At 39.5% G+C, this 17394-nt stretch overlaps 1 protein-coding gene and 1 non-coding gene across 4 annotated transcripts; both read left to right on the top strand.

The window, feature by feature from the left end:
* Window positions 1-4140: 4140 nt before the first annotated feature.
* MAGED2 (MAGE family member D2) lies at window positions 4141-12320 on the top strand. 3 transcript variants are annotated; one of them, XM_049767241.1, is made up of 13 exons: window positions 4141-4215; window positions 5690-5764; window positions 6161-6652; window positions 7467-7775; window positions 7897-7960; window positions 8216-8295; window positions 8810-8904; window positions 9481-9560; window positions 9656-9698; window positions 10015-10077; window positions 11140-11254; window positions 11595-12007; window positions 12183-12320. In XM_049767241.1, exons 2-12 carry the CDS (start codon window positions 5720-5722, stop codon window positions 11997-11999), a joined length of 1791 nt encoding a protein of 596 aa, XP_049623198.1. In that variant the 5' UTR covers window positions 4141-4215; window positions 5690-5719; the 3' UTR covers window positions 12000-12007; window positions 12183-12320. The 3 variants fall into 3 exon arrangements, with proteins under 3 accessions (XP_049623198.1, XP_049623199.1, XP_049623200.1); XM_049767242.1 differs by lacking the exon at window positions 4141-4215 and adding an exon at window positions 4808-4841; XM_049767243.1 differs by lacking the exon at window positions 4141-4215 and adding an exon at window positions 5460-5496.
* LOC125999912 (small nucleolar RNA SNORA11) lies at window positions 10841-10964 on the top strand. The gene has a single exon (XR_007492347.1). It is a non-coding gene; the product is annotated as a small nucleolar RNA SNORA11 (small nucleolar RNA).
* Window positions 12321-17394: the final 5074 nt, after the last annotated feature.

Raw genomic sequence — 17394 nt, forward strand, 5'->3', positions numbered from 1 at the left:
GGTTTTATCCACAGCACCACATACAATATGTGATGCAAGTGATCCCTGAGCACAGATCCAGGACTAAGGCTGAACATAGCCTGACGTGGCCCCAGAACCCAAACCATAAAAACAAAATCCATATAACTGGCTGGTGAGATAGCCAAGGCATAAGGTTCTTTCTTTGTATGTGACTAATTCTGGTTCAATCTCTAGCACCATATAGAGTCTTCTGTGCCTCCTAAGGAATGATTCCCCAAGCACCGGGAAATAAATGGAAACATACCTATGCCATATATAAGCCTGGATCTGTTTAATAAACCCTCAGTGTTCTCAAGATTAAGACCAAAGTCCTAATTTTGGAGTACAAGGCTTTTCATGATTTAGATGGAATGGGAATTTGGATCATAAGAACTAGGAAAAAAGGGCTCTATATAGTGTTTATATATATAATATATATAATATATATTATATATGATATATATAATATATATTATAATATATATAATATACATAATTTCTAATATACATAATATCTAATATAATATATATAATATATTATAATATATAATACATATAATATATATTATATAATATATATAATATATAATTTATATTATAATATATAATATATAATATATATTATTATATAATATATGTAATATATAATATATTATAATATATATAATATATAATATGTATAATATATAATAATATATATAATATATAATATATAATATATAATATATAATATAAAATATATATAATGTATATGATATATAATATATAATATATATAATATATAATATATATAATATATAATATGTATAATATATATAATATATATAATATATATAATATATACTATATATAATATATACTATATATAATATATATAATGTATATAATATATACTATACATAATATATACTATATATAATATATAATATATAGTATATAATATATATATTATATATATAAACCATTATATATAATGGTTTTGGAAGAATTTAGGTTTAGAGAAAGGGAAGAGAAAAAAGAATAGAAAACTACCTTGAATATCCTGTTTTTGTGTTTCAAGTTATTCATAGAATAATATTATTGGCTCAATAAGGAGAAGATGACCTCATAAAACAGACTTGACCATTTTAATTACTTTTGGATGTAAAAAAATTCAGTTGATGTTCTTGTTTTTTCATTATGCATTCATACTATAATAATAATTAATAATAATAATAATAGGGGCCGGATAGATAGCACAGCTGTGTTTGCCTTGCAAGCAGCCAATACAGGACCTAAGGTGGTTGGTTCGAATCCTGGCTTCCCATATGGTCCCAGTGCCTGCCAGGAGCTATTTCTGAGCAGACAGCCAGGGGTAACCCCTGAGCAATGCCGGGTGTGGCCCAAAAACCAAATAATAATAATAATAATACTTTTTTCCACTTTTTACTATTTATATATCTAATTTTGTTCTCTTGGATAGATTCAACTACTTATATGAATTTATTTTACTTATAAAAGTATCATTTCATTCTCACCACTTTCCCACTAACAGAGATTATTCTCATTATTTTTAATATATGCCATCTTCACTGGTGTAAGATGATATTTCATTGTTGTTTTGATTTGGATTTTCTTAATGATATGTGATGATGAACATTTTTTCATGTGTCTGTTGGCTATCTGTTGATCTTCTTCAGAGAAGTGTCTGTTCATTTCCTCTCCCGCTTTTTGATGGGAATTTTAGGTTTTTTGGTGTTAACCTTTGTGAGTACTTTGTATATCCTAGATATCAAACCTTTATCTAAAGTGTTGAGTGCAAAACTTTTTTCCCATTCATTTAGCTGTCTTCTAATTTTAGCCTCTGTTATCCACTGCTGGTGGGAATGCTGCCTGGTCTAATCCCTATGAAAAAAACTGTATGGAGGGTTCTCAGTAAACTCAAAATTGAGCTCTATATGACCTTGCAATCCCAGGACAGCAAAACATTCATTCAAAAAAATGTATGCACACCGCTATTCATTGCAGCACTTAGTACAATAGCTAAGACTTAGAATCAACCTAGATGTCCAACAACAGATGAATGGATCATGAAGATGTGATACTTTTATACAAACACTACACAGCTGTAAAGAATGATGCAATAATGCAATTTTCTGTAACATGGTTGGAACTACAAGATATTATGTTCAATGAAGTAAGCCAGAAGAAGGGATGGAGGATGATATTACTTATGTATGGTATTTAGAATACCTGCATGAAGAAATGCAATGGTCCAAATGGGAGTTGTCTTGAAAAAAAGTATAGTGAGGAGAAGGAAAGAAACTAAGTGGAGGAAGAGAAACACAAATATAAAATGTTGGAAGCCAAGGGTCAAGTGGTTTTAGGTGCATTGGTGAAGAAATAAAGGACAGAAATAAATCTCTAAGCCAAAGTAAACAACAATGGAATCAAGAGACCCAAACTCTAACAATCTAATATTGTTTCAATAAAATAAGATAAAATCTAAAAAATGTATCATTTCAAATCAATGGGGTGGGGAATGGATTAATTTACACATGGAATAGTTAGTTATATATGAGTTTGGAAAAACAAGTCTAATTCTGAAAAAATTTTGGAATCATTAAATATAAAAATAAAACTATAAGTTATTGAGAAAAGAGATTGTTAAAAACTTTAGAAGGCATCTCTAATAATGAACAGAACGTAGTCATGATTAAAAACCTAGTCATGATTAAAAAACCTGATACATTTCACTACATAATTAAATTATTTTCTGCAATAAATAATATTACCAAAAACAATACAATCCAAATTTATGAGACAACATTGTTGGGAATTTAATTCTATGTAGCTTTTAAAAGTTGGCGAGTTTTACATCAAAATACAGTTTCTGTGGTATTTGAATATACATAAAACAAATATAGTAACAGAAGTTCAATGCAGATATAAGAATATTTCATGTAATATTCTTCGTAATATTCATAGTATTATTAACTGCAATAATAAAAGTGATGGTGAAAGTGGAAGCCTCAGTTTCCCCTTGCTAGCAGTTCCATTTGTGCCTACTGACCTAATACATACTCCATCCCCAAGGGGCTAGCTAATACTGTAAACATTTTAACTGGATCATAGAATTCTGCCCTACAAAAGAGAATAAGATAGTGTACAACGCCTAAAGCAAATGGCCAAGCTCAAAAGGAGTCAGAGCAGCCAGATCCACTCCGTAGGATCCTTGAATTCTTTGTAACATTTTTTACCAATTGAAAAGGAATGAAGAGAACCTGTTGAGGTCTACAGAGAATGTGTTTTCCTATTCCCCCTCCCCAAAACCATATTTAACTTAGTCCTATACTAAGTTCCTTCCTTAGTTGGGAAGGGCGCTGAGAGTTTTTCTCCGTTCTCCTCTACTTTCCAGTAAACTTTTCTACATTCTAACTGAGTCTGAGTATTCTTGAATGAAATGAAATATTGAAATGAAAATATTGAGGAACCTGGGAACCATGGACAACCAGAAACCTTCTGTCACCAATCCTGCATCAATGGGAAACTGTGAATGTATTCTTGAACTGGTTAAATCAATTGTGTGGCAGCAATACAAGGAAAAACCCCATGGATTGTTAAGAAATAGTGCATTACATAAAGATGTTTAGACTATATAACTGTGAGGAGCAAGAGAGATGTTACAGAAAAGCAGTCATAGTGCACCATTTCTGAGGAGAAAGATCAAATAATAGTATCTGAACTGAAAAAACTTCGAATAACAAACTGTAAAACATGATTATTTCTATGAGATCAGATAAGAGTGACCTTTCATTTCTACATTACATATTTCTTCACGTTTAAATTCTCACTAGAACACATTACCTTTGTAACAAGATGGTATAAAATATTTTAATGAATAAATCGCTTTGAATGGATTGAATTTAGTTGGAAGGGCTTCAGACAGTCGGTTACAGGGGCATGCACCCTGGCTTTGGCGTCAGTGAATGGACTGGATTTACTTGGAAGGGCTTCAGACAGCCTGTTACAGGGGCATGCACACTGGCTTTGGCGTCAGAGAGCCCTGAGCTGGGCCCCATTGCCCCACCCCCGAGGAAGAAGAAGGGGGGCTGGCAGGGGGCTGCGGAAAGGGGCTGGGCTGGGCTGGGTTGGCCACAGCTCTGTTCCAGGAGGCTGCGACTTCCAGGAGGACTGAGAGAAGGCAGACGCATCCCGGACTCATTCGAAGACAAGGTGAGGGGCTTCGAGATTCAAGTTTCCTGGCAGCTGTAAAATTCCAGGTTGCCCTAGAATTTCTAGCCAGGCAGGTGGGAAAGTCTTGATTGCACCATGGCAGCTGGAGAAGAGGTCACCTAGCATGAGATGTAGGCTAAGAGAACAGCTAAGAGAGTTGGAGGCTGGCCTGGACTGAGAAGCCAATTGCCAAATGGATGGCCTGGGGAGGTCAAGGAGGATGGAGACGATTGGCTGGGAAGTGGGGAATAGAGAGGGGAAAGGCAGTATTAAGGAGAAGTGAAAATCCAGAGATCTCAAAGGGAACGAGAAGGGTTAAAAAGTACTGGGGAAGGGAGTGCTTGGCAACAGAGAGGAGGATGTGAGGAACTGGAGGAGTCAGGACTTCAGCGCTGCTCCCGAGAAATGCGAGGGGAGAAGGGAGGAAGGCAGCAGCATGCGGGGTGGGGGTGGAGGGGGATCAGGAATGAGGAGTTTGGCGCGGGGGATGGGCTGCACGGCTGGGACACAGCCCCCCTAGGGAGGCGGGAAGAGGCGGGACCACTTCCGTCCTGAATGGGGGTTGGGCCGCCGTAGTTTCGGAGCTCTGGCCGAGAGTAGTCGCTCGAAAATTCCGAGAGGACGAGGTGAGCAGTTGAGCCCAGAACAGGACTTGGTAGGGGGCAGCCCCGCCCTCTGCTATCTGGAAAAAATATCTGTCGTGAAGACCGGATCGGGCCGGATCCATCCCGCTGGGAGGGAGGAGGAGACTGGTCAGTTTGGCTAGGTTCGGATGGAATCACTCGCTCAGTACTTACTAGAAGAGGGGCTCTAGCAGGAATGTGGTAAAACCTTAAGGACGTGTCGCCTCTGGAGGGGTCCGCGTTAGGAAAAAGGCTTGTGCCAGGCTTTCCATCGCGGCCCTGATGAGGGGGTGTGAGTAGAAGAGAGGCCACAACTGAAGTGGGCGTTTTGGAAGGGGGCGGACCTGAGTGGTACTGCTGACCTGGAGTGGAGAGTGTGTGTTGGGAAGGGCGCTGAAAAGAGAGCATCCCGAGTGCGCATGCTCTGTCTGGATCGCTAGAAAGGGGCGTGTAGCCAAGGGCCTGAACTGCGACATGCCAGCTAAGGAGTGCGCATGTGCACGGTTGTCTTCAAAGTCTGGGCTTGTGCTGGGGAAGCAGGCGGGGCGCTAGAGGCGAGGCGCATGCGTACATTTAACCTGCGGCTGTGGCGGGGGTTGCTCTTGGAAAAGGGGCGGGGTACTCAGCTGCCGCGCTGGCATTTCTTCTTGAAGACAAGGTGGGGAGAGGCTGCAGGCTACAGAGAACTGAGAACTAGATGCTCTGGATCACTGACTCTGAAAACGGAATCAGTGGGAGTGTTGGAGGGAAGGAATTGTGGCCGTAGAGAAGGTGGAGATCTATCTTCAGGCAGAATAGGCGAGTAGACATTATTTGGGTTCTTCCTGTAAATCAGGCCTTGTCTCCTTCAGGTCTCAGCTTTTGACAGGTTAACTTGAGGCATGTCTGAAGCAAGCAAGAGTGGTACAGATGCAGACAGCTTCCTGGTAAGCTCCTGCCCTCCGCTCCCACCCCTCCGTCCTCCAACCCCTGTTGCTGCCCCAAATTCCTTGGCACATTACCTTCCATCTGTAACCTTCTCCACGTACTTTACTACCTGGATCTGTCTCTCATTTGAGGGTGGGAAGAAAAGAATGAGAAATGGAGTAAGACAAGCAGGAAGGAGGATGGGTTTGCAATTGACATTCTTCATCTTTTCTTCTTAAAGGAAGGGGAACCTTCCTGCTTAAAGAAAGTAAGGAATGAATTCTTACTGGAATGAGTTAGAGGCACACTGCCAGGAGTTGGTATAAGTCAGAGAAATAAAGTGCTAGAATTTTGAAGTAATTTGCTTACTTGGATGTGGGAAGATAGTCCATTTGATTCTCTGATTCCTATTGTAGACTAAAGCATCTGAAAAGGTCAGTGGCTTGGAGATGCAGACCATGTTGACAGCGAACCAGAACTTAGAGGTCTCAAAGACACCAAAGACCTCAAAGGAACCCAAGGTCTCTGAGGCCATGACGGTATTAAATGCTGCAGGTGTCTCAAAGGCTACAGAGGGTTCAGAGGCCCAAGAGGCTCAGAAGGCAACTGCCGTTCAGGCCTCACCTACCACTAAGCTGACTGATACCCAGGTTCTGACAGCTGAAAAGAAGAGTCCAGCAGCTGATACTAAGACACAGAATGCTGACTCAAAGGCTGTGAAAATATCTGTCACTGAGACCAAAAAGGACAGCTGTGTGACTGATACAAAAGTTAATACCAAGATGTTGGAAACTGAGGCAGATGCTGCTCAGGCTCCAGCAGATGAATCTGAATCTGAGAGTGCAGCTGTACAGGCTCAGGAAACTCTGGACACTAGGCCCAAGGTCAAGGCCAAGAAAGCCCGAAAGGTAAGACTTTGTGATGGCCTCTCCACTCCTCAGTTGGTTCATTTGTTATACAAACTTCTATTTTTATTATTTATTTATTTATTTTGGTTTTTTTTGGCCACACCCAGTGACATTCAGGGGTTACTTCTGGCTATGCACTCAGAAATCGTTCCTGGCTTGGGGGACCATATGGGATGCCAGGGATCGAACCCAGGTCCATCCTGGTTCAGCTAAGTGCAAGGCAAACACCCTACCGCTGTGCTATTGCTCTGGCCCCTATTTTTATTTTTTATACAAACTTTTAGAGAATTCTCTGTGCTCATCAAGGATATAAGGTAGTAAGAAAAATAATGTCTGTCTTTAGATTGCTCCCAGACTGGGAAGATGAAACAAATAAATGGAGATGTAATTTGAATGTAATATAGGTTATATTTATGTAGTAGCTACCATGTGTTGGTTATTGAACTAGGTACAGTCCCACAGATTGTCTCACTAAATTCTGAAAGTAAAGCTGTTTTATAGAGAAGGAAGCTGTATTCTACACAAGTAAAGTGACTTGTCCATGGTGATACAAGTGAATCCAAAATGGACATAGGAAGAGATGGATTCAGGCTAAACACTTGGGTTACTTCTGACCTGGTAGGGAAATTAAATGAATATTTAGAAGCCAGTGAAAGATTAATCTAAGATTCAGTATGGTCATGGTCACTGTCTAGTGAATAATGTTTCCTACAGGAATGGGGCATAAGGGAGCTTCCTTAAAGAGATAAGAACTTCTATCTTTGGAAGGATAATCTCCTTTATCTAGTGATGCTTCACTTCTCTGATGGTGCAGGTCAAACATCTGGATGGGGAAGAGGATGGCAACAGTGATCAGAGTCAGGCTTCTGGAACTACAGGTGGCCGAAGGATCTCAAAGGCACTAATGGCATCAATGGCCCGTAGGGCTTCAAGGGGACCCATAGCCTTTTGGGCTCGCAGGGCATCAAGGACTCGATTGGCTGCTTGGGCCCGGAGAGCTTTGCTATCCCTTAGGTCACCTAAGGCCCGTAGGGGCAAGGCTCGCCGCAGAGCTGCTAAACTCCAGACAGCCCAAGAGCCTGAAGCACCACCACCTCGGGATGTGGCCCTTTTGCAAGGGAGGGTAAGAACCCTGTCTTATCTACTCTTCCTATCCACTGTCTTTCTTTCCTGTCCACTTCATTGCCATTCTCTTAAATCTTCTGTAACTATATTTTTATTTTCTATATTTTTCTACTCTCCAGGCAAATGATTTGGTAAAGTACCTATTGGTTAAAGACCAGACGAAGATTCCTATCAAGCGCTCAGGTAGATTTCTTCTAACCCTCCTTTCCCCAGATTGCCCTCCATTTACTTCTTGCCCATTACACTGGAAAAATGTGCTCATAAGTTCCCTTTTCTGTCCTACCAAAGTTCTAATTTGGCAGTACTAGGATCTCTTTTTAATAGCTCAGACCCTCTTTATGCCACCTATGGCAGGGTTGGCAATTAATTTGTGGCCTGACTATGGGGACTACCTGGCTTCACTACAGCTGAGGCACTCACAACACTCTCCCCTTGCAGACATGCTGAAGGACATCATCAAAGAATACACTGATGTGTATCCTGAAATCATTGAACGAGCAAGCTATTCCTTGGAGAAGGTAAAGGGACAGTCCTGGGGGATGCGTATGCTGGGGAAACATTGATTTGAATGGTGTATGTTTCCCTTCTGAAAGAGACCATATTGCTCACTAATTCCATCCATTCGTTGTGAAGATGAACAGAAAATGGCTTAAGGAGGGTTATTGGTTAGCCAAAGGTCACACACCAACTCAGTGATAGATAGATGACTAGGACCCAAAACAACTTATTAGTCTTGTTTTCTGTTTGATGCTCGATATATCCTGTAATAAATTTCAGATGCTTGCATATTTTACAATACTTATCCTTTATCTCTATAGATTTCCACTAATCACAAAGATGATGCTGAAAGCAATAATACATTTGTTGACTGTTTACTATGCTACAGTATGCTGGCTAGCTAGATCCTCTATGTGCATTATCTTATTGGTCTTCCTCTCTCTTGTACACACATACCATTAGTTACTTGGGGAGCTCTGGGATGCCCTGGAAGCTGAATATTTTCATCTCACAAGCTCTTCTCCCCATTCACAGGTATTTGGGATCCAATTGAAGGAAATTGATAAGAATGACCACTTGTATATTCTCCTCAGTACCTTAGAGCCCACTGATGCAGGCATACTGGGAACGTAAGCTGAGAAAAGTCTGGGGTGGTCTTATGGTACTACTCTATACCTGTTTTATTTTAGAGTTTTGTGAAAGATGGGGCTGAAAAAAATTCCTTTACTAGCCCCCACACTTGCTTGGATTCCTGCATACAGTAGTGCTGCCTGATCATGATTGACTGAAGCTTGTAGAGGCTGTTGCGGAACCTTGCTATTCTCAGATTTTCTCTAGAAGGTCCAGGAAAGACCTAGTACTGCTCCTCTTACTGAATGACTAGTTTGGCTTTAAAAGAATGTTTCTCTCAGAAGGACTTTCAGGTGTGGGTGGAAAATTATGCTCCAAGGGAAGAAATGTCAGTGAGTATGTGTATAGCTTTCTGGGTATTGAAGAGTTGTTTTGATTCTGTGTCTGGATTATACTACATTAACAATCTTCCCTTCTTTTAGTAATCTGGGGAAGGAATAATGTGATTTTCTCTTTTAACCAATTGGACACAGACTAACGTATGCGTGTCTTGCCCTGGGTCCTTAGTGAATTGGATGGTATGTATTTGTAAATGAATGCTGGACAATAACCCTACAGTCCTGTTACTCCCCTAGGACTAAGGATTCACCAAAGCTGGGTCTCCTCATGGTACTTCTCAGCATCATCTTTATGAACGGAAACCGCTCCAGTGAGGGTGAGTGGCTGAACATGAGTCTGAATAGGTGATCATGTCAGATTTCATGTGTTCATTTTCTGTTCCCCTCTCTCTCTTTTTGCCTTCCCTTGCAGCTGTCATCTGGGAGGTCCTGCGCAAGTTGGGGCTGCGCCCTGGGTATGATTGAGTCATAAGAGTGTATATTTTTTTTTCAGCAAGAGAGTATTCTGGTATTTCATCAGCCTAGTGGTCTGGTGGAACTAGAAATGTGGTTCTGGGGGTCAGATGGGGAGCTATTGGAATAATATAGGATATGATTTTGGTGGGTGGGGAAATGGCCCTAAATTTTGTTCCCTTTTTCATGATCTCTATGGAGCTTTCTCTTGCATTGCAATACTTTTCCATGATATAAATGCCTTTGACTATACCTGAGAAGTGCCATTGCCATGAATCCATGTTTGTGTATATGCACTTATTTTTCCCTTATTGTCAGGATACATCACTCACTTTTTGGAGACGTGAAAAAACTCATCACTGATGAATTTGTGAAGCAGAAGTAAGTGTTCAGTGTTAGTATGTTTTATTCATTTTGCTTATTTCAGAACTTATGATAAAACTATAATGAGTACCTGCATGCATGTGTATGTATGTGTATGTTATAGTAGTGATAAGGAAAAAAATATATTCCTACATGTACACTCAACTCTGCTCTCTGAAAAATTTTTACAAAGGCAGCATTATCATCACTAGCATTGTACGTGTGAGGAAACTGAGGCTTAGAGAGGTAAAGTCATTTGTTCAGAGGTCGCACAGTAGTGACTGGGAGAAGTATATTTAAATCTTGACTCCAATGACTTGATTTTTTTATTATGCTAAAAGAGCTTTGCATAAATTAATTAACATTAAATAAACCATAGGATGGTAGCTTCAGGTAGTTGGGTGTCATGAATTAAATTGTATATCCAATTTTTTTCATAACTTCTATGTAGAATAGGTGTTTTCATCTCACTCCCATTTTAATTTCAGGGAATCAGGGAATCTGAGCTCAGCCCAGTTGTAAAGGGCTTATATATTCTTGGAGCCTAGTCTTCCTGTTTTTCCTGAGGGCCCAATGTCTTCTTGGTCCTCATAGAGCATGTGAACACCCACAGTTGTGCTGATATCCATGTTCATACATGCACATACATATGCATTTTTGTATATCATATGTAGTATGCATGGTGTATGTTGCTACTTGGTTTATTATTTCCTCCTTTGGTAGTAATTTTCTGTTGTGAACTATATTAGGGCTTAACCAGGCCTTGATAAAGCCCTGTGGTGAAGTGTGCTCAGAGCAGAAGGCCTGAGGAAATGTTTCTTCCACTTATAATACATCCAACATAAATCTGAGTTGTTTATAAGGGGCAAAAATTGTGGTCTTCTATAAAGAAGTACCCTACACATGTCTGCCTGGCATATTCATGTGATTTCTGGGCTTAACCCATTGGACAGTGCAGCATTAGAAGAAGTGCTACAATGTTTAGTTGGGGGGATAGTTGCCAGTTAAAGCCTTTCCATTTCATACTGGGTGGGTCTTGGGTGGTAACAGTTATAGGAGTTTTAAACTTCTCTTTCCAAGGTACTTGGACTATGCCAGAGTTCCTAATAGCAATCCTCCGGAGTATGAGTTTTTCTGGGGCCTGCGCTCCTATTATGAGACCAGCAAGATGAAAGTCCTCAAGTTTGCCTGTAAGGTAATTAGAAAACTGCATGTCAAGAGCATGGGTGTGCTCCTGGCTGGGATGGCTGTGTGCAGAGGAGTTTTCAGCTCATAAACGAATATTCTGAGACTTTTGTTACTGTTACAAGTGATCTCAATCACTTAATCCTTAACATTAACGTACCATTGCCCTACTACATGAGACACTAAGGCTCAAAGAAGTTGTTACATGACATATTCAATAGTATGTGCCAGATTAGGAATGAAATAGCATATTATTGCTGTTGGAATGAAGCATGTTGTATGAAGCCTAACATACAATTTGTGCTCATTGTTTTAATTCTGCCCTTCTGATGGTGATTGTTTCTGTTTAGGTACAAAAGAAGGACCCTAAGGAATGGGCAGCTCAGTACCGGGAGGCAATGGAAGCAGATATGAAGGCTGCAGCTGAGGCTGCAGCTGAAGCCAAGGCAAGGGCTGAGATTAGAGCCCAGATGGGCATTGGGCTTGGTTCCGAGAACGCTGCTGGACCTTGCAACTGGGATGAAGCTGATATTGGACCCTGGGCCAAATCTCGGATCCAGGCTGGAACTAAAGCTAAAGCCAAAGCCCAAGAAAGTGGAGAAGCCAGTGCTGGTGCCAGTGTCAGTCCCACTGGTGGCTTTACTGCCAGCAATAGCCTCACTACCACTCTTACCTTGGGGCTCTTTTCAGGCCTTGGTGGAACTGGTGGCAGCACCAGTGGCAGTTCTGGTGCCTGTGGTTTCTCCTACAAGTGAGATTTCAGGTATCTACTTAATTAGACAGGGGAGGCAAGATTGGGGATGGGATTTGGTTGGGATGTGGAGCTGGTTTGGAGTGTAGGCCATGTGGCAAGTGTGGGAAAACACTATGATGAATTTTATTCCTTCCTTTTCAGTAGATATCAATTGACTTTGGTTTTCTTTTATTTGTGTTTACAGATATTGCTAACCTCAGCAGTCTTTCTCTTCAAGCCAGGGTGCACCTTCTGAAATTTACTCAATACAGCACCATAGGCAGCCACTATCAATCAATTGAAGTTCACACTACTCCATATTAAATCTATTTACCATTTCTGAGTTTTTTGTTTTTTTCATTTTGTATGAGCTTTCAATTTTGGTATCAAGTTTTAAAATGTTTTAGGAATATTCTCACCATACTCTATGCTTTGGGGAAATTTATTGCATTCAGAGAAATGAGATTGGTATTCTGTCTGGGACATTTCGGACCCCATTTCTAGCCTATATGCAGGCAGGATTACAGATGAGTGGAATTATTAGGATATCATAGTCATAGAAGGGAACATTTTGGGAAAAACTGAGATGAGAAACTCTGGAGCAGAAAGTGGAGATAAAAGGAGATATAGGAACAAGAAATATTTTTTTTCATGTGAGAGGAGAATCTTAGGCAGAAGCTGATAGGGAGAAGTTGAAGATTGATACATGTCAATACCTTGACAGAATAGAAGTGAAAAACCTGAGATAAAAGAGTAGCCATAAAGGACTTGGAGAGGAGATTATGGAAGAATGGTAGGCTGTGGAGATTCCAACAGAGAATGAATCTCATGGTTTGCAGGGGGGGAATTTTTTTTATAATAAGATGCTTCGTAACCTTTTTTTCTTGATTTCTTGGTTTCTAGCTTTATCTAGGGTTTATTCCTGGTTCTGCACTCAGAGATCTTTCCTGGAGGACTTGGGGGCCATATGGGCTATCAGAAATTGTACACTGGTCAACTTTGCAAGGCAAGTGCCTAACCTGCAGAACTATCTCTAAAGATACCCCAAATCAACTTTGTTTTTGTTTTATTTGGGGGGGGGGCACATCCAGTGCACTCAGGGCTTACTCCTGACTCTGGGTTCAGGTATCATTCTTAGTGGGTTCAGGTGACAATTTTGGGTTCAAGATTAAATCTAGGTTGGTTGTATGCAAAGGAAACTCCTTACCTTTATACTATCTATCCAGGCCTTCAGCAATTTTGGTGTAAGAATGAAAATGATAAGTGTCAGTTTATTGCAAGTTTTTTGTCTATAATTTAGGGATCATGTAAAGAAGAAAAAAGGCTGTGATAGATAGATAGAGATAGATAGATGATAGATAGATAATTAATATAGCAGGTAGGGCTCTTGCTTTACATGTGTCTGACTCAAATTTTGCAAGGTTCTTGTCTATAATTTAGGGATGGTGTAAAGAAGAAAAAAGGCTGTGATAGATAGATATAGATGATTAATTTAACAGGTAGGGCTCTTGCCTTGCATGTGGCTGACCCAAATTTAATACATGGTATCCTATACAGTCCTCAAAGCAGCACATAAGTAATTCCTGAATGCTGAGCCAGAAGTTTCCACTGAGTATCACTATCACTGGGTGTTTCTCTAAAATAAATATTTTTTGAAAAGAAGTAAAAAGGAAAGTAACAAAAAAAAAATTATGCATTAAAAAAAAAAAGGAAAGTAACGTAAGTTTGTATATGTGTTAGTGTGCTCAATGCTGGCACATAAGACATCTACATAATAATAGAATGAAGGTACACAGGCAGGTCTTGGGAGGAAAATTATAATGAAACGTGAGATGTGAAAATTGGATTCTGACTTAGAAATGAGTGCATGGGTTCGATATGAATTTTAATGAAGTTCTCAAGTAGGACAGAATCATAAGTGAACATCCCAAATGCCTATATGTCTATCAATGTTCTAGCTATATGGAAGGGATGTTATGAAAAGGGAAAGAGGAACGGAAAGTGAAGTCAAAAGGTCAATGAGATGATTGTAATTAAGATGATATCAGGGCCCAGAGAGATAGCACAGCGGTGTTTGCCTTGCAAGCAGCCAATCCAGGACCAAAGGTGATTGGTTCGAATCCCGGTGTCCCATATGGTCCCCGTGCCTGCCAGGAGCTATTTCTGAGCAGACAGCCAGGAGTAACCCCTGAGCACCGCCGGGTGTGGCCCAAAAACAAACAAACAAAAAAAGATATCAAAGATCTTTGTGTGACCATAAGTTTCAATGACTCAATGGTTTTTGGAGATGAGTGCTCAATAACCTAACAAGCCATGGTGCTGATTGGATTATCCATGCAGAGAGTGATATCATACAATAGTGGAAATAATTAGAGTAGAGAAGCATAATGAGGGAGGTTCCAAAGTGCCTTTTTGTGAATATATGCTGCCAGCTATACTGTCCACTGAGGCATAGGCAGAGACTTTTGTCCTGATTTAGGGAACATTTCCCTGTACTTTCTTTACACAAAGCACTAACCATCTGATTCCCCATTACCAGATTACTGATCTTTGGGAGAGCCCTAAATCACCAGGTCAACCAAGTCCTAATGATGGTTGCCTTTCTCTTGTGTAGATTCTCAAATATTAAAACAATAGTAATTGCTTAGGAATTTAAAGGGAAAAATGTAGCATCATTCAGAGTGAGGCAACTTTTTGCCTGTGACTGAATTGAGATTATTTTACCTGGGATTCCACCCCTCCAGTCTCAAGGAACTGGGCAGTACCTGGGAGAAATAAATAAGAATAGAGGCAATTAGGTCTAAGAATTTTAATAAATAGGTGGGTAAAATTTTCAGGGCCCATGAGATTCCTAAGGATAATATCTGAGCACATAGCTAGACAAAACAAAGACAAAACAAAACAAAATTTATTTTAAAGTGTCAAAATAAAAGTGTGAAACATAGTCATGAAGAATTCTGCTCACGTCTCTCCACAGATCCTGGCTTATAGGGTTTGTTGCTCTTCTTGCCTTTTTAAAAGGTGTATAATTTGGCAGGACATGACTTAATTTTTACTTATTCTTTTTTTTTTTGGTTTTTGGGCCACACCCGGCGTTGCTCAGGGGTTACTCCTGGCTGTCTGCTCAGAAATAGCTCCTGGCAGGAACGGGGGACCATATGGGACACTGGGATTCGAACCAACAACCTTTGGTCCTGGATTGGCTGCTTGCAAGGCAAACGCCGCTGTGCTATCTCTCCGGGCCCAATTTTTACTTATTCTACAAATTGAAGGACTAACAACAAATGAGGCAGGGAATGAAAGAAAAATTCTGGCTCTATGCAAATTGGGTGTGGCTATAGCTGGGAAGAACATGTGGTAAAGAAATGTGCATGCACTCTGATTATTTTTGTCACCTTCATGAGTTTGGAGATCATTAATGGAATAAATGAACTCCCACAACTTTCATTATTTTCTCCAGCTTACCATTAGTTGAATTAAAATTAATTCTAGGTTGTATCATGTATTTTTCCCTGGTTAGATACATATAAAAGCCTTTAGAGCACTTTCTCCAAATATTTTTGTCCTATATACCCTCTCCACTATAATATTTGAGTACTAAAGATATGTGCATATCTAATAATTATGTTTTTGTTCTTCATAATATATAAATGTTCAATGCAAGATTAATAACTAAAATTTTATTTAGGCATCATAAACTATTAATAATAGGTATAGTGTACAAAATCTAAATATGCCATGCATATCAATGTCCCACTACCAGTCTTCCAAAGTTCCTATTTATTAGCTCACCTCTTTAACCTATTCATATTTTGCATTACATGGTACAGTAGTTTTGGTGTTAATGGTTTTGTGTGTACAAATATCTCACTGAAGTGTCCAAATACACATCAATACAATGTTCCCTATGTTACCACCGGTCTAGGTCTTAACAGTGCCTCCCTTCCTTGACACTCTCATTTCTGTAAATTAGGCCTACAGATTTGCCCATTTTGGTACACTTTCCATTGCTTTGTTACTTTATATGTTACAAATAAGTGAGAATACTGTATCAGCTTCCCTCTCTCACTTAAAATTGTATGTTCCAGTTCTGTCTAAGGTGCAGCAAGCTGCAACATTTTTCCTAGTGGCTGCAGATTGCCTTTACAGGTATTGATCCACTCATACGTAATTCGATATTTGTTTACTTTCCACATCCTAGTTATTGAACTTTAATGACATAGGAGGGCGTGTATATTTCCAATTAATGCTTTTTGTGTTTTGGGGGTAGATGCCCAAAAGTGGAATCAATGGATTGTGCTTTTCTGAGAAAAGCACCATAACTTTTTCAAAAGGGGTGAGTCAAACAACATTCCCAGAAGCAGTGAATGAGAATTTCTTTTTAAAAAATCCCACATTTTTAGATATATCATTTTTATATATGCCATTTATATTGGTGTGAGATAATGTCTTACTGTTGTTTTAATTTTTAAATCACTATAACATACAGAGTCAAATTTGTTGATAGTGAAGGTTTGGTTGTAAAATATCCCAACACCCAGTATTCACCAGTGTTCATTTCTCACCATCAATTTACTCAATTAACCTTCCATCACTTCTATGGCAGACAGCTCTCCAGCTCTCTCTCTCTCTTTTCCTTTTAAGTGCCATATTTTGCAATACTGTCACTGAATGGGTATCATACTTCCTTTTAATTCCAAGTTCCTGTCTTAGAGTGATTATTTCAAAGTATTGTAGTCATAATGGTCCCTTTTCTGTCAACTTCACTTTACATCCATTGTTTCTATTGTTTTTGGTCATTATTTTGATATTATTTTATCCCATATGTGTGTATGATATTTTATGTCTGTCCCATTCAGACTCATTTCACTCAGCATGATATTTTCCATGTCTAAGCAAATTCCATGACTTCATTTTTTTCCTAAAAGCTGCATAGTGATCCATTGTCTAGATGTACCACCATTTCTATCCACTCATCTGTTCTTGGGCACTTGGGTTGTATCCAGATTCTGGCGTTTGCAAGTTGAGAAGCAATGAACATAGGAGTGCAGATGTGTTTTGGGGCCCTAGGGTATATTCCTAAGAAAGGTATTTTTGGTTCTAATGGAAGCAGAATTTCTAGTTTATTGAGCAAAGTCCATATTGTTTTTTAAAAAAGCAGGAATAGTCTACATTACCACTGACAGTGAATGAGAGTCCCTTTCTTCCTCCATCTTCAGTATTATTGCCTTTTCTTGTTCTTGATATTTGCCAGTCTCTGGGTGTGAGGTGATATAATATTGTTGATTTTATTTACATCTTCTTGATAATAATGATGTGGAGCATTTTTGCATGTACTTTTTGGATATGTGTATTTCTTTTTTGAGGAAGCCTCTGTTCATCTCTTCCCATTGTTTGATGGGGTTAGATTATTTTTC

This window comes from Suncus etruscus, chromosome X (genome assembly GCF_024139225.1).
Source record: "Suncus etruscus isolate mSunEtr1 chromosome X, mSunEtr1.pri.cur, whole genome shotgun sequence".
Lineage (NCBI taxonomy): Eukaryota > Metazoa > Chordata > Mammalia > Eulipotyphla > Soricidae > Suncus > Suncus etruscus.